The 22,357-nt window shown below is 32.9% G+C and overlaps 1 protein-coding gene across 2 annotated transcripts in view; it reads left to right on the top strand.

Moving 5' to 3' along the window:
• Positions 1-21,256, top strand: part of Purg (purine rich element binding protein G) — a 33,478-nt gene extending 12,222 nt beyond the window's left edge. Inside the window, exon 3 of one of the 2 annotated variants that reach the window (XM_004855415.3) lies at positions 20,354-21,256. In XM_004855415.3, coding sequence (XP_004855472.1) covers positions 20,354-20,458 — 105 coding nt within the window. In that variant the 3' untranslated portion in view covers positions 20,459-21,256. Of the gene's footprint in view, positions 1-19,179 lie in introns of both variants that reach the window. The other variant, XM_021236849.2, reaches the window with a different exon arrangement.
• The last annotated feature ends 1,101 nt before the right edge of the window (positions 21,257-22,357 follow it).

Genomic DNA, 22,357 nt, shown 5'->3' with positions numbered 1-22,357 from the left:
TGAAATTTTTATCCAAGCTACAAAAGACAATAGAAGAAAAAATTTAGTCAAAACAACTGCAGTGTCTTGGCAGAAAGAAGACAGCAGTACTTATCCTGCCCTGAGAAGTTTACAAATCTTAAAACCAGCAGTATTTTTTTATAAGTTGACTAGAGTTTGGTTAAAAAATTATTTTCTTCCATTTTCATCCTTTCATTACATTTAATAACCTTTTGGTTTTCTTCTCACTTTTCAACAGCTATCTTGAGATCAATCTGGTAGAAATTAATTATGAGGACATAAAAATCTTATCTTTCAAATGTATGCAGGCTGGAGCATATTTCTAATTTATTAAGCAACCTAGTATATAAGTCTTAGTTAAGAATTTTTCTGTTCAAGAATTATTAACACAAGTTCAGGGGATGTTAATTATTAGAACTTGAAAAGACCATGAAATTACTTTAACCCCTGAATTTTACATTTTGTGACATACGCCACATAGCTCAAATGACTCATACTAGTCTAAAAAGAATTTAAAGACCAAGGCTTAAAATGCTGATTATCTCTTGGGATACACAAATGATGAAAAATATACCAATTTCTATTAAAATCATGTATTATTTTCACCCTCTTCCCATATTGTCTTTGTATGTGCAGGACAGAGGAACTATACACTATAGTACATTTATTGCACTTTCTTAGATTAACAGTAGGACCCTTTACTTTAAATTTAGAGATATTTCCCCTATGCACTGATTGAGCATATTATTTGAAATTATTAAAAATAATTCCATGTTTGCCAACTTTATAGACATTCTATAATGTACTGATAAAAATGAATAAAACCATGCTTTATACTAAATCTAGTTAATACATAACTATACAGAAGCCCCTTAATAACTGTTATTCTAGTGGATCACATCTTATTGGAAATATTGAATTCATTCATACATAGACATTTGGCAATTCTGCAAGTTCATTGACATCTCTTTCTGTCCACTACCCTTCCATAATGTTTCATAATGTCTAGAACACTGAATGATTCTCTAATTGTGAGCAAGATTGACAAACTGCTGACATTCAGAAATAGTCATGAACTCAAAAGAATCATTATAGGAAGTGTAACTTTTTTAAAAATTCTCTTCACTATTTGTATTATACAGCTACAATGTAAATTTTAGATTAAAAATTTAAGACCTTGAACTTTCATTTGAGTAGACTTCAGGCAGAATATAGATTTTAGTTCAGCATTTTAGTAGTTTCAGCAAACTAAGACTAGTGATATTTCCCTGTTTCAAGAATTATTAAAGCAGAAGCTAGATATTCACTTAACTAAGGATACATAAGGGAATTAATAAGTCAGAAAAGAATTATTACTACTTGAAAAATTCTTTTCAATTCTGAGAGATTCAGAATTTCTTAGGCATAATACTTGGAAATTCTATGTTCGGGTTTGTTAATTTACCAGGTTGTATAAAGAATTATGAATTCAAATTTTCTGTATTATTCTGAAGGCATATTCCAAAAAACTTATCCTTTCTTCTCATCCCTTGTTATTGCAAAACAAGAACTAATTTTTAAATTTTCATGAGCTTGACTAAATGAGTTAGTTAAGATAGTTTTCATGAAGTTTGCCCTGCAAAATTAAATCCTATTTTTTAAAGATCATTTTTAATCTTTTTTTCAGAAAGGCATATACAAAAAAAATTTTAGAATTTATATTTCAAAAGTACATGATTATGGGTTTCTTTGGTAAAGCATTACTGGCAGTACGAAAAATTAGAAAACCAAATTATTTGATATTATCAAACAGTTTTTCTTTATAAAAATTGAGAATTCTATTTAAAGATTGAAGCATCTATATTATCATTCTCCATTTTTTATATTACTAATTAAAACAAAAATAACATAGTTTGTTAATTTCATCTTAAATTTTCTGCTTTAGAAAATGAGTTTCTAAATAAGTTGATTATTGCTGCAATAACATATGTGATTCTCTCCTACAATTTCAAGGGTTGGTAAAGATCAAAATAGTAGCTATGTTATCTAAACCGAGGACATAAGTCAGATCCAATATGAAACTCAGTTTTCCATGACAATGTCCACTCTTTCTTGTTAGTTCTTCCAATTATCTGTGTTTTCTTGTGATGCTACAACATTTCCAAATTTTAACTGCCACCGTGGTTCTCTTTTAAAACTTAGTCTAGTGATGTTCAAATATTAGCACACATAGTATATTAAAAATGTAGGTTCTGATCTCCATCCCCAGAAATTCTGATTTGGTTGGTCCAGAGTGGGTTTGGAAATTGTCATTTTTAAATTGTCTTGCTCATTTTGATATCAGTGTTCTGAAAGCCATTCTTTGTCATGGACTTAGACTGTGGAGCTTTGATTGCCATCTTTTCTTACAAAAATAGTACTTTTTATAGAGAGAGCTGAATAGGTTGAAATGTATTATACAAAGATCTGTAAACTATACCACACACATCTACATATTTAGCTAAACAAATTTTATTGCTCTGCACAAATATTATACACAGACCTTATACATATATATCACTCATATAAATTATAAAGAGAGCTCAGTCCTTTTCTTGCCCATGAAGTTGTGGCAAATTGCTTTCTTCTTTGTTTGTTACTAAAATTGATCGGCTGCCATAAAGTACTGTGTTAAGAATTTAAGTCTGCACATACAAGGAGAGAGAGAGAACAGCATTCATGCCAAGATTTGCTATTTGTCATCCCTGCTTTAAAGCTATAAAAGTTCTCATTATAGCTCTAAAAATTTCAGGTTTATCCAGTCATCTGGCATTTGCAGCAACAAACTACCATGTGACTCACCTAGGAATGTTTCTGTTCTAATACAATACTTAAAAGAGATTGTTTTAATCCATTAGTCCCTCCTTTAAAATAGCACAGAATGTCTGATATGCCTCTTAAGGTACTAAAAGAATCAGTCATAATGACACCATCAAAAATACCAGTAAGCACTAATGTCTGTCTGTCTACCTGGCTCTCTCTCTCTCTCCCTCCCTCCTTCCTTCCCTCCTTCCCTCTCTCTCTCCCTTCTTTCCTACACTGGTGATTGAATGGGGGCTTTTGCACAGAGCTGCATTCCCAGCCATTTTCTGTTGTCCAGGCTGACCTCAATCTTGTGATACTGCCTCAGCCTCTGAGGGTGCTGTAATTACAGGCATTTGCCACCAAGGTTCTCCCTTTAAAAGTCCAATGATGCCCAAATATTAGTGTGTGTTGAACATTATAAATGTAGATTCTGATTTGGTTGGTCCAGAGTGGTTCAGAAATTAACATTTTTAAATTGTCTTGCTCATTTTGATATCAGTATTCTGGTAGACATTCTTTTGTCATGGACCTACATTGTGGACCTTTGATTCACATCTTTTCTTACAAATTATTTTTTCAACTAGAATTGCTTAATTAAGGTTTTAATACTATCAACCGTGATATCATCAAATGGTCATTTTTTTGTTAAAATATTAACATAATATCTAGAGCTTACTTTAAACAGAGAGGCTAAATGAGTATTTAATCCAAGATTCTGTACTATCATATTTGCTAGATTTCTGAACTAACCAGTGATTACTGAGAATGCCAGTTTCTCCCCCATCTCCTAAACTCATGCTCAAACTGTTTTAACTTGACTTCTAACCACTGATTGGATACTTAAATTTTACAACCCAAACATTCTGAAACCTCTCCAGCCTGAATCAAGTGAATGTTCTTTCACAAGCTAACCCTTTAAATCTCTAATGATGACTTTCTCAACTTTTTTTAGCTATAAACGTATAGTTCATTAGGGGTAGAAAATATTCCTAGTCAATTTTTGAATGCTTCACTTCTAGTGTTCATTAACCTATCTTTAGAATTTTTTTGTCTTGCAAAATTGAAATTCTGTACCCATTAAATTCCCCATTGACCTCTCTCCAGCCTCTGGCAACTACTTTCATGTTTTTTATCAACCTTTTTTAAATATGCAAAATGATTTTTTAACCCTTCTCTCATCAATAATACAGATTTATAGTTATTGTCATTTTGCTGTACAAGTATAAATCTTATCCTATACTGTTATAATTTTCACACATAAAAAGACTTACAATTTCAAAGCAATTGTGCTTATACTAAGATAAAAGATCTTCATAATCTTCATGAGTGAAAGATATTTTATCTGGAAGTTTTTCTACTAACTTAGAGGCAAAGTTTATTATTGTTATTCTGAGATAGAGGACTCCAAATGGACATTGTTTGGTTGCTTGTTTATTAAAAGATTTCAGATCAGAGTTACCAGAACAATTAGACTTAAATACTAAATTTCCATAGCTTTTTCCTATGTATATTCTAGTTTTTTTCATAACACATAATTTATGTACTAGAGAAGACTTTTTCTGGAATTTAACAGTAATAATGTTTACTAAACGAATTAAAAATCTTTGTTTAATTCAATATGAAACTTTAAGCAGCCTTATGGAAAACATAGTTTAGGAGGAAATAGGTATAAAATTAAAATGCATCTTTCTGCAAATGAACTGTTTCAAATATTATTTTCAAAATCATTGGCAATAAGAAAAAACTCAATCCAAGAAACACATTTTAAAAACTTATTCTTCAAATTTTTCTTCAAAACAACTCTTCCTGTTATTAAAATTTTTCAAAGAAATCAATGAAGTTTAAAATTCTGCAAGCAATATGTATGTAAACAACCAGAAATGATATAAGTACACTGCTTATGATCTTGTTATATGAAGAAAATCTATACTCTCTTATCCTAAATTATCTTGAAACTACCGAAAAACTAGTTGATCATGACACTTTGACAATAAGTGAATCTTTACTCATTTTATATTAGTGTCAATGCTATTTTACCATCGGTGCTTTCAAAATATGATGTTTCTTTAGAACCATTTTTAATATTTTCATAGTTCTATAACACTCAACTTTTTAACAATCTGCTGATTTACTTCCAAAAAATTCTTTAAAACTGAATATCATTATTCCTTTATTCTCCACTTTATTATGAGAAATGTCCTGGCAGGGGGGAAAAAAATCCCTGAGTAGAAAGGACTTAGTGAAGGGGTTGTAGTGCAGCCCTTATAGTGTAGCAACTACCAGGGCTTCTCTCACTATTAAGGATCTTTTACACTGTTCACCATTATCACCCCTAAATCACAGAAATTTATTCACTGCCCTGCACCCCTCTGAGCACATGCTGCCAACACGTAGAATTTAACCTGCCCTCAATTTGTAGTCTAACTTAGGGTAGGCACTAATATCTTTCCAACAGGAAACTTTAGATAAGATAGTAAATTCCAGCCTGAAAATTCCACAAGTTCTGAGCCTTATTTCATAATTATTTACCTACTTTGTCATTTATAATAATAAATTTATTTAAAATGAAGAATGCTTGTGGGTTTTATAATAAAGTTAGTTTGCACTATTACTCTTCAGAAATTATTAAGCTGCATTCCTACTTAAAGGTATCTTTGAGTTATTAGCTGTGTGCAATTTGATTAGTCACCGTTATGTTGTTTGACTTGTTTTTTTTTTAAAGTTTCAAGTACTATAGGTTTTTCCTTTAAAGCTAATTTTATGTTTTTAATGGTACATGTTTGCAGTACATAATGTTTACATTCTTTGTGGGGAGTTGGTACCTGTACATGACATCACAATTACTTTTGTATCCCCTTCTCCCCTCTCCCCTTTCCTTTATCTCTTGCTCCCCTTCCCATATGAGGAAGATCTATCTCCCTACTTCCTATTATCTATCTTTTATTTTTTACTTTATTTGTGTTTTGGCTTTATCATGTAAGAGAAATCATGCAATATTTAAGTTTGTGGGCCTGATTTATTTTATTTAACATTATGGTCTCAAGTTGCATCCATTTTCCTACAAAGACTCAAGTTTATCGAGTTTTTTTGATAGAATAGTACTCCAAGACATACAAAGTTGTTATTATCCAGGTGGTGTGGCCTTCACCTGTAGCCCAGCCATTTGGGCAGCTGAGGAAATAGGATCACCTGAGACCACAGCATAGCAAACCTGTCTCCAACAAAAAGAAACAAGCTAGTTGTAATTTAAATAGTACTTCTACTAAGGTGATTTGCATCTGACTTGAGACATGCTATCTAAAATCTGCTTATTTGAAGGAAATGTGCTATATTTTATATAGAAAAAAATGTAATCTTTAAGGTAAACACAGAATTTGATTCTTCAGTTTTTAATAGCTCAATTCAAAATGACAAATTAACATTAGCAAATTTATTATAACTACAAACTAAAATTAATATGATGTTAAATTATTCACTGTTTACACTATAATTAATAAAACCAGAACAAATTGCATATTTTTTAGACTATGATTTCAAGCATTCATGAAAATTTTAAAAATCCTTTCAGTCTTGCAAACCCCATGGTGTACAGCGGTATAGTATGGAAGTAAGAGAACTTTGTTATGGATCAGAAGCCCCAAATCTGTGCCTTTTAGATGGCCCCAGGGCAAGTAATTGAACCTCTGTGGGCCCCGGCTTGCTTTTCCATCCATTGAAAGGATTGGATCAGAGTAGGTGATCTCCAAGAGCCCTGTCAAGTTCTGTATCTCTGGAGTCAGTGAAACTTTCCTTCTACACCCTTTTCTCATTTTTCTCCAGCTGCTCTTTCTTTCATCTGACATTTATTAACCATCCTATTTTTCCTGCTACCCTTTGGAGCTAGTTATGGCTGCTTCACAGTGTTTCAGTACATTGTTTCTCTAATTTTCCCATTCCATTGTTGCTACCATCTAGCATCTGTGTAAATCTGCATCAGTGAATATACAGAGTCTTCCCAAAAAAATGTATGTATACTTCAGGAAAAGAAAAACTTGTGTAAATATTTTAACACTAAATTTATTGAGCCATCATGGGATTAATACAAGTTACCTTTGGCCTCTACAATTACAAGAGGTACTCAAAGTAGTGGCCATTAGCTTCCAAACGTTTATTAATACAGCAAACTGCTGCTTGGGTAACCTTGGTCATTGAGATTGCTGCACATGCATTTTCAATTTCTTTTCTAAGGGCCGGCAGTATAGTTCATTTTCTGTGATATACGACATCCTCTAGGGTCGCCCATATGAGGGTAACACCATCTGTTGAAAAAAATCATACTATTTTTCTTTTCCTGAAGTTTGTATACATTTTTTTGGTGGACTCTATTTTGAGCACTATTTCACAATGTAGGTAATTACTCATAAAGGACAATTTTTTAAAGCAAAAGAAAATTCAGCTTTTTATAATAGTTTCAAATATACTTCTCATATGTGCCTACACACTATCTGGCACATGGCAAATAAATGAAAAATATCTGTTGAATGAAAAAACAGGACAGTTTGATTAGGCTCCAAAACCTTCTTTTGAATGAAATAGCTTAAAGCTAATTATAGTGAAATATTTGTCTTGTGCAAATTAATGGACCTCTAGTCCCTAGCACCAGGCCTGGCACAAAGTGACTCCTCCATGTCCATTGAATGAACAGAAGAACAGGATATTTATTAAGCAAAGAAAAAAATTTCTGAGGTGAAAATTTGGGAAGTGTAAGAAACAAAAGATTGCATATTAAACTGTACCTTAATTTGTGAGTTATCTTTGAAACAAAATGACACTGTATCTCTTATCAGGTTTTTAAATGATCACTTTCATGAACACTGGTCGCTTTTTTGATTTGTCTGGTAAGCACTATGATTTCAAAGGCAGAACAGGAAGAGGAATAGTGATGATTAAGTGAAGAGAGATGATTTATGAAATCCACACAGTGTTAGGTGTAGAGGGGAATACAAAGAAGCAAGAAACTGGTTTTAAATTTAAATTCAAGTTAAGGAGATAGGGTTTTCATAAGGGAAACTAAGTTTCAAATATAATGAAGACTTAGCTTGTGTCTAAAAAGGTTTTTGGTACAAGAAGAACCACCTATTTAAAGCATGGGCAACTTAAGTGACTTAGCAAAGTCCTTTGCCTTACACCCCCAGCCCTTTCTTTCCCTCTAATTTTAATTTTGAGAGAGAGTCTTGCTTAGTCATTTATATTGCCCATGCTGGGCTCAAACTTTCAGTCCTCCTGCCTCAGCCTCCCATACTGCTAAGATTACAGGTGTGTACCACCATCACCACTCCTGGCTGAACTTTGTAAACTGTAATAATTTACATATAATTTGAAATTATTTTCTCATTCCTTTACAAATTTCATTTTATCCTGATGACACTACTGATTCAAATTAGTTTAGTTCCATATCACTATCCTCACCTAACTGATAAAACTGAGGCCCTGGCAGATGAAATGATTTGCTGTAATCACTTAGCTACCTAATAAAATTACAGCGTTTTAACCAGCCCACTGCTCATTGAAGCCTTTATAATAACTTTACGGAAGTATTAAATGTTAAACTTTGAAATCAAAATTAGGTAAAATTTAAGCATGTAAAATTAACATATAGTTAACAAGGGTTTTTAGAATGCATTCTAGGTATTTTCTTGTTTTCATCCCTTCTGTAGGCTCAGGTTAGCACTCAACATTCACTCAGTTTAAGCCCAGGTGGGAGGCACAGCAGCTTGTTGCACTGGTGCTTATGTCTTGGCATGAGTCACTTAACTGGATTTTGACCATCTACACATTAGCCTCTGCCTCAAACTCTTAAGTCTTTGACCCTTTGTGCTTTTGTCTCCCTGCCTGAGCTTTCCTCCTTAGCTAGTCTTTCAGAACTTCATCTCTTCCTGTGCTGCTATCACAAGTCTTGTCATGACACCTGCACTGCAGAGTAACCCTCAAAAAGTTATTATTTAGATAATTTAACTACTGCATTTGTATACTAAGCTAAGTTAATTAAAAATCAACCGGTGAGGGGCCAGGGATTTAGCTCAAGTGATTTTGCTGCCTACTGCGCAAGCTCAAGGACCCGAGTTTGATCGCCGGTACCAAAAAAAAAAAAAAAAAACAACCAGTGAATTTTTAAAGCCTGATGAGCAAGATTACCACTGATAAGTTTGGAGCAGACATTTAAAAGGAATGTTTCAGGTTTTTATCAAATTAACTCAGAAACCTATGACTTCATTTCCATCATTATACAGTGATATAGTTGTTAAAAAGGATGACTCTAGACATGCAACAAAATTCAAACATATTAATTTTGTTGTGTTTATTAAAGTACAAATGCAAAATAAACATATTAGAAATGTTTCAATTTGAGAAGATTAATAGCATTGTTATTAAAGCTCTAAGTAGAATTGTCCATTAAGTAAATTATCTTGTTCCCTGGCATTCCCAGTTAACCATGATTTTGTACCAACACTGAGGAGTTGGTAGGCTGAATTCCAAATTCATACATGAAGACTGAATTATTCTGACCTCGTAGTTATGACCCTAAAAGTTTCATGTGCAAATTGGCTTAATCTGCACAAATTATCTTATTTATAAAGATCATATATTTATAAATGTTAAAAAGATCAATATGCCTCATATTATCAAGGAAGAAGGAGCTTAATAGTTCCACGTTTTTCTTTTGCTATGAGAAGAATAAGTCAATAATAAGTAAAATCTTCTTCCTCCATCCCCTTAAGCAATAACAGTAATTTCAGCTGTATTTTTAGGTACTGGGTCTCCACAGAGTTATCATCTGGGGACTGATCACAGAGTAGAAAGTAGCACAGACTTTAGTGTCAACCAGTCCTGGGTTCAAGCCCAATTCTATCAGTTATGGAATTTGAGGCAATTTATTCAACTTTTATAGTGTTGTTTTGAGAATTTGTTCATTCAGCATTCATTTTGTACTCGTCAACCCCTTGCTGTGTGCTAAACAATCTTCTATGTCTAGGAGATTGTATCAGTAACAAAACATAAGGTTCCTCATGGTCAACCAAATTCTCCTAAAGAAAATTAAATGTCTTAAAATACATAGAGCTGTTCACAAAATGCCTGTCATAAAAGAAGCACTTAATAAATATTAATTAGCAGGATTGTTAATTCTTAATTCATAAAATGGATAAGTCCCTAGGAAGTATAACAAAATTATGCCAAACTGGAAGACAAACTTGTTTTACCACAAGAAATCCCACATATATCAGTGGCAAGGGAGTTGGGCTCATTGTAGTCTCTTGAAGGTGTTGTCAGTCAAATGTTAAAGAGCACACTCACATAGATGAAACTTTTTCTTCAACAAAAAATAAAAAGCACTAACTATAAAGGAAAAAATTATACTTTAGACTCTATCAAATTTTTTTATTCATCCAGTGACACCATTAAGAAAATACATAAGCTATTTACAGACTGATAAATATCAAAGTTTAAGGGCCGGGGATGTAGTTCAGTGGTACCACGCCTGCCTCTCAAGCACAAGGTCCTGAGTTCAATCCCTGGTACTGGAAAAAACAAAAAACTAAAAACTAAAAATACTAAATATCAAAGTTTAGTTTGAAATTGTAACTTCTTTAGATCTTAGACTCCATCAAAATAAAAAATTTTTATTCGTCCAAAGACTCCTTCCGAACTGCTTTAAAGGCTCACTAGGCAGTTTGCATGATTTGAGACCAATGGTCCCACCACTAACAGAATTACTTTCCCTTATTTTCTAGTATTGGTAGGTATCCAAAGAGAGCTGACAATCTAAGATTTTCTTTTCTAAATCTACCAACTTTGATTTTTTTTTTCCTGAGGAGCCTCTTTCACCCTCATTTACAAGAAATAGGAAAAATTTTGAAAGATGTCATGAGACTTTTTCAAAATCATTGAACTATTTGCTATCAGCATTTGAACTGGACCTTATTCAGTGGTTCCTCCACTGCCTGTCATGGGTTTCCCTACTACTTTCCTTTGAAATCAGTAGGAACATGTAGGCTTTGTTTAGAGTATTTGTTTTTGTCTTTCAACTGTTTCTTACCTGTCTATTCTAAAGTTGAAAATATTACCAAATAATTTTGCAGTCCGTTTTGACTCTTTAAAAATGGCTTTTGAAATGGATGCACAGTTTAGCCCTTGGTTTCAGAATAGCATGGAACCATCACAATTTAGGCCTCAGTGACTGTCATAAAGAAAAACTTACAGGTCATTGTCTTGATACTCAGCTTTTCCTCTTTCGTATTTGAACTATATTTTTTTGTATCTCCTAGTGCTGGAGCTCTGTTTTCTTTTGATACTTACAGATCTTTAATCCTCTCACACTCAGTAATATGTACATGACTATTCTATTGACTGTATACTCTTTTTTTCATTCTTGAGAGGTAAATAATGTCCTTTAGTGTCATTGAGTCTTTAGAAGGAAATTATAGCTGAGTATCCATGTTATCTTGTATCAATTTATTGTGTTTTATAATTGTATCAATTTGTATTTATGCAAATTTTATGTTAACAATAGTAGTAGTAGTAATAATGTGTAGATTAGGGATTTCAGAGCTTTTTTTTAACTAAATAAATATGTGCCTACACTTTTGCTTTTTAATCAATCTGAATTTGTAATGTAATGCAAGGTAATCAATGGCAATTTGAAAGAAATGAAACCTTTCATTTATTCATTTAACAATATTTACTGTGTTCCCCTCATAAGCCAGGCATTGTTTAGGAAAATTATTTTTTTCCAATCCCAGATGGAGATGATAATCAATAGTAAAATTAGATACTTTAAATGTCTTCATATGACATGTGGTTTGGAGACAGCATACACCTTTGGCAGGTTTCATTTGAAATTACAAAAAATTGGAGAAATAATTAGCTTTTAGTTCTCTGCTTTAACTTTACAGGTGAATACTTAACATCACTTGTGGATAAATTCTGTTGAGAATATTACTATTTTCTTCTCAAAACCAATAGAATTTTCTCACTTATTTATTTTTAGAATTGTCAGATAGTGTAATAAAGTTATTTCTGTAGGAAAGTAGGCATTCATTGTATATTTGGCTCTGAAGGTAACCTCTTTAAAGCTGATGAACACATGGTCCCTTACATTTGAAGAGGTGAGATAATCATTGTAAATTAACTCCCAGCCACTGGCATCCAGGATGGCTTTAAATGTGAAATACCAAATATACTACTTGACTTTTTATCAAGCATCATAAAGTAAAATCTTGTTTCCTTCCCACTCATAAATTTTAAGTGAATCAGTCTCTTTTCTATACTGTTGTGTCCTACTGCTTCACCAATAGTCCCTGAAAGAAAGTCCATGTTCTTTGTAGAGCACTAATTCTGGACTCCACTTTAAGGTATGTTGCTTTCCATAGATAGTTTGAATGGAGAAGTTTTTAAATTAAAAGAAAAAAGACAACCAACCTCCGATGCTTCTGCAAGAATATTATGTTTAGTTATAATGCCTTTTAGCATTTTTATTAAGATATAATTTACACGGTGTGAAATGCTCAGATCTTAATATACCATTCAATAAACTTTGACAAACACAGAAACAAAGAACATTTCTCTCACCCCAGAAAGTTCCTATGTACCTCTTCTCAGTTAATTTTCTCATGCCCTCCCACCATCCCAACTTCCAAAAGCGATCACTGATCTGATTTTTTTATCATTACCAATTAATTTTGTGTATTCTGGAAGTTCATTCAATTTAACACTTAAAAAAAATTGGTTTCTCTCATTAAGCCTAATAGATTTAAGATCATCTATATTGTTGAGTTTAATGATGGCTCCTGATGATACTTTTTTAATAAGCAGATCTTCACTAAATACGTATCTTAACTGACACACTATTAAAAACAGGGTGACAAGCCTATTGTAAGAATGCAGAGGGAGAAAATACCTTGTAACATTAATATCAAGAAAAATACTCTTAACATTCAAACAGCTCTGCCACCTTAGAGATATATGGGTCAAAAGATACTGTTTTAGGAGACTCTAAATACTCTACTAAAACAGAAACACTGGGTGAATGCATTTAGCAATTGCAATGGCAAAAGAACTGCTGTTTCCTTCACTTTATATTTCTACTTTGGCTACAGAAAATAAATGTGACAAATCATCTCAGATGAGAAGTATCTCTATTATCAAAACATGCTTGAGAGAAAACTTTCATTGTTTAGCAATATGGTGATGCCTCAGTAGCTGTTATTTACTCTTAAAGTGATGTAACATGGACCTGTTGAACTCAGTTTTATTTTGAGAAACTCACTTTGATCTGTAATTCCTAGCAAAGACTATATAAGTGAAAGAAGAGTGAATACAACAAGAAAACATCCAGATTGCATTTTTGCTTTTTCTGATGTCCTAATTTTACTTGCCTAGATTTTGCCATTTTTTGCAAAGATTCACTGAGGTTCTGGGGAACAGCAATAAATTGAAGCAAGATTATACTGTGATTCAGGGGAACTGTATTACTATACACTATATTCCAATAGATCTAAAGGGTAAATTTTTACTCTCAGTTGTTATCTATTATAAGAGAATTGTATCCACACTGAAAAAGTGGCTGAATTTAACATAACTATCTAAAGGAGAGCATGGAGCTGATCTTTGGCTAGTTCACTGACATCCTTAACCATCTCCACCTTCAACACTCTAGGAACACGAAAGGATCCCAGAACATTGTCAAAAAGCAACAACATGCACAATAGCCACTTTCTTATCTTTGTAGAAAGTTAGTATATCATTTTCCTTGTCTGTAAAATTACTCAGCAAGAGAAAGAACATCAACACACCACAGTGCTTATATCACTTCTATGGAAAAAATACCTAAATGAAGTAAAATATTTAGCTGGAGTAGTGAGAAGATCTTAATTAAGTTTCCAATTATTCTTTCTCTAAATCTCTCTTATCTGTGCACTTTCTTATTTCTTTCACATTCCTGCCTATCACTAAATAGTCATACTTTCCTTCTCCCTCTAGATTTGTTTTTCTCTTTCTGGTTCCTAAATTATTTTACTATATTTCATTCTGATAATTCAAAAAACACTGAATTGAAGCATTTCTTTAATATGACCTCCAACCTGTGTCTTGTTTCTCATGAAAGGCAGTTGCATTTGAATTACTAAGAGAACTTCATTAGTAAAATTTAACCCATAAAGTGAACCTATGTCCCATCATACTAAGCCTCAAGGATACATGTTCTGAACTCTAAGAATGATAACTTCTTTTGAGCTGTTTGCATAAATTGAATTTTCTAAATGGTTCAATGTGTTTTAGTTGTAATAATTAATTTTAACTAACTGCCAATAGTGTTTCCTGCCAGATGCAGGAACAAGGATATGGTTTTGGTTCTCAGTTAAATATGAAAATAATATCAGCTTAATGTTAGAAAGGCAAAGAAATCTTAGATTATGAATTAAACAATTATAAACCTCATTTCTCAGTAAATACACTGTACTTTGAAGAGTTTTGAAATATCCTAGTTTAACAAAAGTTAAAATTTAAAGCTGATTGTAAATAATCTTTCCTCCTCCTATCTACTTATGATTCTAGCTGACAAGAATTAAGTTTTTAGGAAGCTGGAGGTGCAGCTCAGTAGCAGAGCACATGCTTAGTATGCACAAGGCCCTGGGTTCAATATCTAACACACACACAAAAAAATTTTGCTTTCTAGTTTTTGACTTATTATGCTTTGTTACTTCTCAGGCAAAATGTTGTTATTAAAAGGGTTGTTTTTCCTTACATGTATAGTAATTTAAGTTAGACATTCAAACTTCATATCAAAGCCATGTATTTTTCCACTAATATAATTTAAACCATAACTACTTTTACAAGAAATAATTTCACCTCTCTCTTTGAAATGGGAAATGAAGTCATGGATTATACTTCAGTGGTGAACCAACCTGTTGTTTAGGGGACAAGTTCATATGAAGTGGTGAAAGTAAAAGCGAAGCCCTAGATGTTAATTTTGCTGACAAGTGAAGTATTGCTATAGCCGCATTGAATTGACATAATTTAAGTAGAGTTATTCAGGATTTGGGGGGGGTACTGGGGATCGAACTCAAGACCTTGTGCTTGAGAGGCAGGCAGCAACACCACTGAGCTAAATCCCCAGCCCAAGTTATTCAGGATTTAAAAGGCTTTCCATAGTATAACTGCCAAGGAAGGAGTAATAATGATTTAAAGAAAACATTTAATATTCACAATTGTTCAAGACTTCTGAAACATCAACTTTTCAAATTTATCCTTTTTTCTTAAAAAGAAAATAGGTTTTGAACACTGCACAGAAGGTCATCTTATCAAAAGAAGAACCATTTAGCATGATAAATAATTTTAGAGCTAGAAAAGACTTTTGTCATCATCTAAGGTGCACCCAGTTCAATAAAATTTTAATCTTCTCAGGGGTTTGGATTTTCCTGCTCTAATTACCAAAAAAGCTGAAGAACCACTACTCCTCATTGCTGTTGCTATACCTGTGTACCTGTTCTTTCATTCCTTTCTCATAGTCTCCATATTCATACTAATTCAGCTGTGAGGAATATTTCCTTCATTCATTGTGCTTGAATTAGCTTTTAAAAAAGAATTGTCTATGTAGAAGTACAACTTTTAACTCAGATGATTGGCAAAGGTAAAGATGAGTAATTTTAAGTTTGAGGAATAGTTGTAGTAATGGTCAGTGGTGTCATTGGTACTCTGGAGAATACATTTTAATGGGCTGTGACACAGCCACTCAAGAATAAGTGATACTATCCTCTTATTTAAGAAGAGTATTATTGTAGTGCAGAAGCAAAAGGAAACCATCCCAGCTTTCCATGCAGAGGCAGGGTGAGGTAGTATTATGTCGAGGTTATTTGTTCAATTTTCTCAGTCTCATTTCTCATTCTCAATCAGCAGAGAGTTATCTTGTATACTCATGAGCTAAACACTCTGCTAGATCTGTATATTACAGTAGACAGCAAGATATAGTCTTTGGCCCCAAAGAGCACATGGTATGCTCAGCATAACAGTGATGGCGAACCCCTTAGAGCTTTCAGTGATACAAACATCTTGCTGTGGCATGCTTGCCATAGGTTTGCCACCACTGGCATAAAGCAATGCCAAGTAAATGACTATAGAGCAGAGAACCAACCCAAGACCTTTACAAACTCCATGCCGCTACACTACTGCACAATTTATTAACTTTGCTTTCCTTATCAGAATGCAATGAGAAATAACTACAATAAATATTGTGAAGCATTTTGTAAATAAAAATGCTATAAAACAGCTTAATATCAGAAAAAACAAGATTAAATAATATAGTAGAAATGGTTCTCCTAGGTATGTTCAGTATTTATGTCAACACCGTAGGACTTCTACCAGGGAAAAGCTATTTTAGGTAAATACAATTGCCTAGCTTTTGCAAAGCCAAGAAAATATCTGTGCATATTTGCAAGAGAAATTATAGAGTCATATTACTTTGAGTATTATTCAAGCTAATTATAGTTAGAATGTCATATATAGTATGAAGTTTCCACATATCTGCAGCTTCTATTTAAAATCTGCACTTCAATGTTTATTGATGTATTTAACAGCTTTTAATGCTGAGACTATAAAAGCCTATTATTTACCAACAAAGAATTATGTTTTTATATTCAGAAACTATGAAAAGTTTCTGTGAATGAATATCTGCCCATTTTGTGATTAACCTGTCAGTATGTTGGATTTGGAGTTATCAGTGATTTATCATGACTTTCTGCTTTTACTTATGTTTTTAAGGCTTGTTAATTTTCTCAAAATACTAGGATATTAATTTCCATCACATTTTACATCGTCAAAAGATGAAAAGTTTATGTAATTGAGCATTTCTTTCAAATGCTTTCCTATAGTCATTCTTATATCTAAGACTGAGATTGTCAAACTGTAGGAAAAAGAAGAGGTTCTCTTTTTGGTAGTCATTTAATAATGAACTAATCCTAATTTTAGCATTAGTGTTTTTGCATTTTTAACAGCATTTTCACTGGCAAATGGGGCACTACACCGCAGTATTTAGCCTCTGGTATAATAAAACCCATATGACCTGCCTTTGAGAATTATCATCTTACATTCTCACATTTTCTTGAACAATATAATATTTTGAGTCTCAGTTTATAATGAGGTAACTCCCTAGTTTAATTTCATTATACTCAAAAACAACAAAAATATTTAAACTTTAACTTTATGTCTATGCCACTTATTTGAAAAAAATGGTAGAGACCTCCATTTTTAATTATCTTCTCCTGATGGATGAAATTCATTAATATGGAAAACTTTCATACAGTTCCTTACTACTTCATTTCTTCCATATATAACTGCTTTTGTCTCTATTATCCTCTTATGCTTATTATATCTGTACATTTCCACTTAGCATTTCTATTTAGAATAAAGAGATAGAAGCATGAAAATCAATAGCCCATTATCAAATATTTTTGCCAAACTTCATAGAAATTAGCAGTGAAGGCTAGAAAGCTCAGTATTTAATATTGTTTTCAAACTGTGGTTATAAGATAATATTGTTACTTCAGTGATTGAAAAGAAGAAACATAATATGTAGTCAAATAAATTTTTTAAAAAGGATAACTAATCCAATATGTTTTTTTATTCACTAAGTTTATTGGTACATTTTAGGTATACAATACGATGACATTAATCATTGGGAATTTGTACCTGTACATGATATATCTTAGTTCTTATTTTTCCCCCATTCCCTTGCCTCCCTTTAATCCCTCCCTCACTCCTATTTACAAAGACTTTGTTTTCGTTTTCTCCTTTTCTCATATTTTTTTTTCTTTCCTTTTTTTCCTTCCCCCTACCCCTCTCACTTCCCCTTCCCATTCCCCTTTGGACCTTTTCTTCCTATTTCACATTATCTTTCCTCCTCTATCTTGACCTCAAAACTTTTAAAGAACATTTTAAATTAATCCAGTGGTGATTGGAAAAATATTTAAGATATCATGACCATTTAATCTTGTGCCTCATTTTAGTAATTTTTCTCATCAAAATAACTAAATTCCTGAAAGCAAATATTCAAACATTTTTATTACTTTGTATTGGTTAAAAACAATTGAGCAATTGACATCTATATAACCATAATTTATGTTATAATATGGACCTGTGTAAATAACCAAGTACACAGATGTGTTTAAAACATAACCATATCACCCAAAGAGAAATGGTAAGATATGTAATAAATAGAATTCTGCATGATTATGGCTAATAAACAATATACTTCCATTAGGTTAACAGTATTTAACTGTGATATAACCATGGCAGAAGCAAATTAGTATTAAATGGTTACCATTAGATGTTGGCATCAATATAGATAATGCATAAACTATTATAATAAAGGTATTCATTGTGCTTGTACCTGAAAATTTACCATTGGTTTTCTTTGACCTTTTTCATTTAAGGATGCACAATTATTTTACATTTAAAAACAACAGAATATACAAATGAAATGATGGTCATATTTGCCATGGTATTTAATATTCTGTTGAATTTTTGGAGGGACATTGGTTGCTGTATAACATAAACCAGACTGTTCACAAGCAACATGTGAGTCTTCTGTACAAGCCATAGCATTTTAAAATTATACATTTTTTCCTTTCCCCAAAAAATGAATTCAAAATTTTCAATTCAATTTTACAATTTTAAGCTGCTAGTTTTAAAAACTACCACATGGATTAAAAGATTAAATATCATAAGAGCTACAAAAGAATGCTAATTAATAATGTAAGCCCATACACTATCAAACATCTGATAATGTTGGGTTTCTTATAAAGCCTTAAAATATTTTACTAAAAATTAATTACCTGGAAGGCACTTTATTACCTTGAATTAAATATTTGTCTGTATAGAATTTGTCTAAAATCCCTTAAAATATTCTTTATCCTTTTATGAATTTATTCTAGTTGTATGTTTTTTTAAAGCCACTTAGAGTATTATGTAATAAATCAAATTATTTTAATTAACAGAAAATTATGTTACATAATATAACCAATGAACAAAACAGATAAAAATCAAAAGTAACACACTATATGTGATAATGACAAAATTGCCTAAGTCTACAATCATTTGAAGTTAAAACATTGTAAATTTTGAAGACTTTTTTCACTGAACAATTTGTGGCCAGTTTTTATTTTTTAAATCTCATTTTTAATTTTTATAGCCATGTCTTGAAATGTCGATCAAATATAATGGCAATCAAAATTATTAGCTAGCCTATCATAACTCAACTTTTAGTTGAGTTTGTTTTCATGTAACCCTAAAACATAAAGAAATCAGTTTTCTTTCTTCTTTGTTCAGGTCAGCCTAGTGAAGTATCAAATTTAAAGCATCCAGATAAATGTGCTGCTGTGTAAGTGTTGCCTCTTCAGGAAACTGGTTCGTGATTTATGCAATGGATGTAGTTCAACAGAAAAAGCACTGGATAATCTTTTCAATAGGGTTCAACTTTCTCAAGTTAAACGTAACATCTTTCTGACATTTAGAAGGATAGGCTAAGAACAAACTTTGCCTTTGTTTTTGTTTCAGAGCAGTATACTTTAAAAGGAAAACGTTTTTCCATAATATTACTTATTTTTAAGTCTCTCTCTGTGTTGGCATTGAAACAATATCTATTGTTTTCAGCATTTTACTATATGTACATGCAGTTTCATAGAGTCATCATTACATGGTATGGAAAGAAGTAAAAATTATAAGAAGTCTATCCTTATAAAGGAGATATTAAAGACAAATTCCATGTCAATTGTTTAGTTTGTTTCTTTGTTTTTTTAAAATAACATATATTAACCCAAAGGTGTGTTAATATCAAGGCATGAACAATCTTAAATGTAGACCTACTGAGTATTTTGTGATGCTGAGTAAAAGACTTCTCAAAACTCTGTGATGCTAAATATTTTCCTTAGAAAGTTTTGTTTAATGTTAGATTGTTGTTCTGAAAGATGTTGGTCCTAGTGGGATTTTTAAACACTTGGAAAACAAAAATCGCATGTATTACACGTATAGATATGGTGAATTGTAAACTTGCCGTATAGTACTGATTCTATTTTCAAAAATGTTTCACTGTTAAATATAGACAACATGAAATTACTGCCATACTGTAATTGAGTACTTTTTCCTAAATGACCCTGTTATCACTATTCCAGAATTAGACATTGGGCAGATATATGATTTATTCATGTGTCTGCTTAGATGCTTCCAGGTATATTCTTCTCTTGGTGAGTAAAATAATATTTTCCTTGGCATCAATGCATTGAGACTTGAATATACCTGTATCTATTCTTATTGCACATTTCTTATACAGTATCTTCTCATATGCTAAAACTGGCCTAGGCACAACTAAAAATTAAGGGTTTGTTACATGCTTTCTAAGAGAAAGGTTTTCAATGATATTAATTATGGGTTTGTACTGGGAAAATAGTGGAACTCCCTTTTCAATTTCATATTTGCTAAATTTAAATTAATATTTTTTCTTTAGCTCACAAATTACCCTAAATCCAGAGAGAATATCAACCCTTTTCACTGTTGTCAAACCAACCATAAGGAACAGCCCTATGATACTACAAAAACAGTTGAGGAATAAGGAATAAATCTCTTATGTTACAATCCAGAATAAAGGCATTTGGTGAAAGAAATGAACCGAAGTTCATCATGAATGCAAGGCTTCAGTACTTGGCATTCCTCCACAGAAGGGAAGACACGTATCAACACCATTGGCATCATTTTCAAACTGATCTTATGTGAGAAACCTTCCACCACACTGGAGTACTTTTCGACTCTATCAGGTTTTGGGCTTTGTTTTGTTTGTTTGTTTAACTCATTGAGACTTTAAGTTTTCAAACCACCATTTGTCAGCATTGAGGTAGAAGACATGTAGATTTGAAAATACTTTCTTAAGAGATCATGTAACTATATAACTCTGAATTTAAAAATTGAGGGGGTAAGGATCATTTCAACCCACTGCCTCTTACAAGCAACATTTTTTTAAAATCTGTAACTGCTTTAGTGTTAACAGGGTACAAGGTGTTTTTTGTCCTGTATTGTATTTAAAAGGTTCTCATTGATTGTGGTTGTATTGTACTGTATGGAAAGAAATCATAAATTGCCTTGTATTGTTTATAATAGATCACACCACATACTATTTCAGTTTCCATGTTCCAAGTTTTTCAGTGATGCATGTTAACAGTTAGGTCCTAAAATTCTGTGGTGCTAATTCTTCCATACCCAATGGTGCTTCTGTGGATGCTAACTGCACACATGCTGAACAAAGCTTGAAGTTTAAAACTTTCCTCACTTCCTCTGTTTATATGAAGTAAAATAAAATAACTTGAACTAGTCTCAAAGTATCACTGACAATCTAATAAACTGGTTTATATGTGTACTTTGTTTGGGTTCTTTTTTCAGAAATCACTCCAGTAATACTGGGACCCAAATGTTGATCTTACTTTGCGTTTATTTCATTACTATTTCTTTTGTGCCCCAAATTTGTGGTATCTTTAGGAATTTAAATCCAAGTGGCCTGGATTCTACAATCATATTCAATAGAACCTACAATAACAATCTTACCAGAACTGGAAATAAGGAAATTGAAAAGATCAAAAATGTGCCAAAAGAATGCCTTTGTCTATTTTGGTATTTTATTAATATTTTTATCATCTGGTTGAACCAGACAATAACATTTACATGAGAGAAAGTATGTCTTCAAAACTTGTATCTCAGCTCAGCCAACACTGGAAAGACCATTCCTACAGGCTCATATTTAAAGAAAAAGTTTTGGGGCTGGGGATACAGCTCAGTGATACAGCACCTGTCTACCATCTATGAGGTGCTGGGTTCAATTCCCAGCACCTAAAACATTAAAGTAAAATTTCACTCCTCATGTCTGAAAATAAGGGCCATAGAATCAAGTTGGAATTTTCCAGAACATACTGACATTATGTGTCAGATATCATAGTAGATAAACCCATGGCAATAGTTTATTAAATTTTAAACTTCAGGCATGCCCTACCGAGGTTCCGAGTCACACAGAAGACACTGAATCACCCCGTTGCAGACAGGCAGGTCTGCCAACACCCTACTGAGGTCCCCAGTCCTGCGGAACATGCTGAATCAGCCCGCTACAGACAGGCAGGTCTGCCCATGCCCTACCGAGGTCCCGAGTCACGCATAACACACCGAATCAGCCTGCTGCAGACAAGCAGGTCTGTGCACGCCCTACCAAGGTCCCCAGTCTCATGGAAGACACCAAATCACCCCGCTGCAGACAGGCAGCCACCTGGTTCCACACTACAAAGGTGCAGAGGACACCAGACCACCAGACCATGGTACTGAGTTCCGCTGCTCCAGGCCCAGACGTAGGGGCTTCTGAGCCATCATCCCGCTGCTCCTGGTCCAGAGGAAGGGGCTTCCCAGTCAGCATCCTTCCCGCTGCTCCCAGCCCAGAGGAAAGGGCTTTTGGGCCACCTTCTGTCCCACTGCTCCT

Source organism: Heterocephalus glaber, unplaced genomic scaffold (genome assembly GCF_053883595.1).
Source record: "Heterocephalus glaber isolate CG9 unplaced genomic scaffold, H.glaber_assembly_v1.0 deba00001461, whole genome shotgun sequence".
In the NCBI taxonomy this organism is placed as follows: Eukaryota; Metazoa; Chordata; class Mammalia; order Rodentia; family Bathyergidae; genus Heterocephalus; species Heterocephalus glaber.
This window is presented reverse-complemented; position numbering and strand designations above follow the sequence as displayed.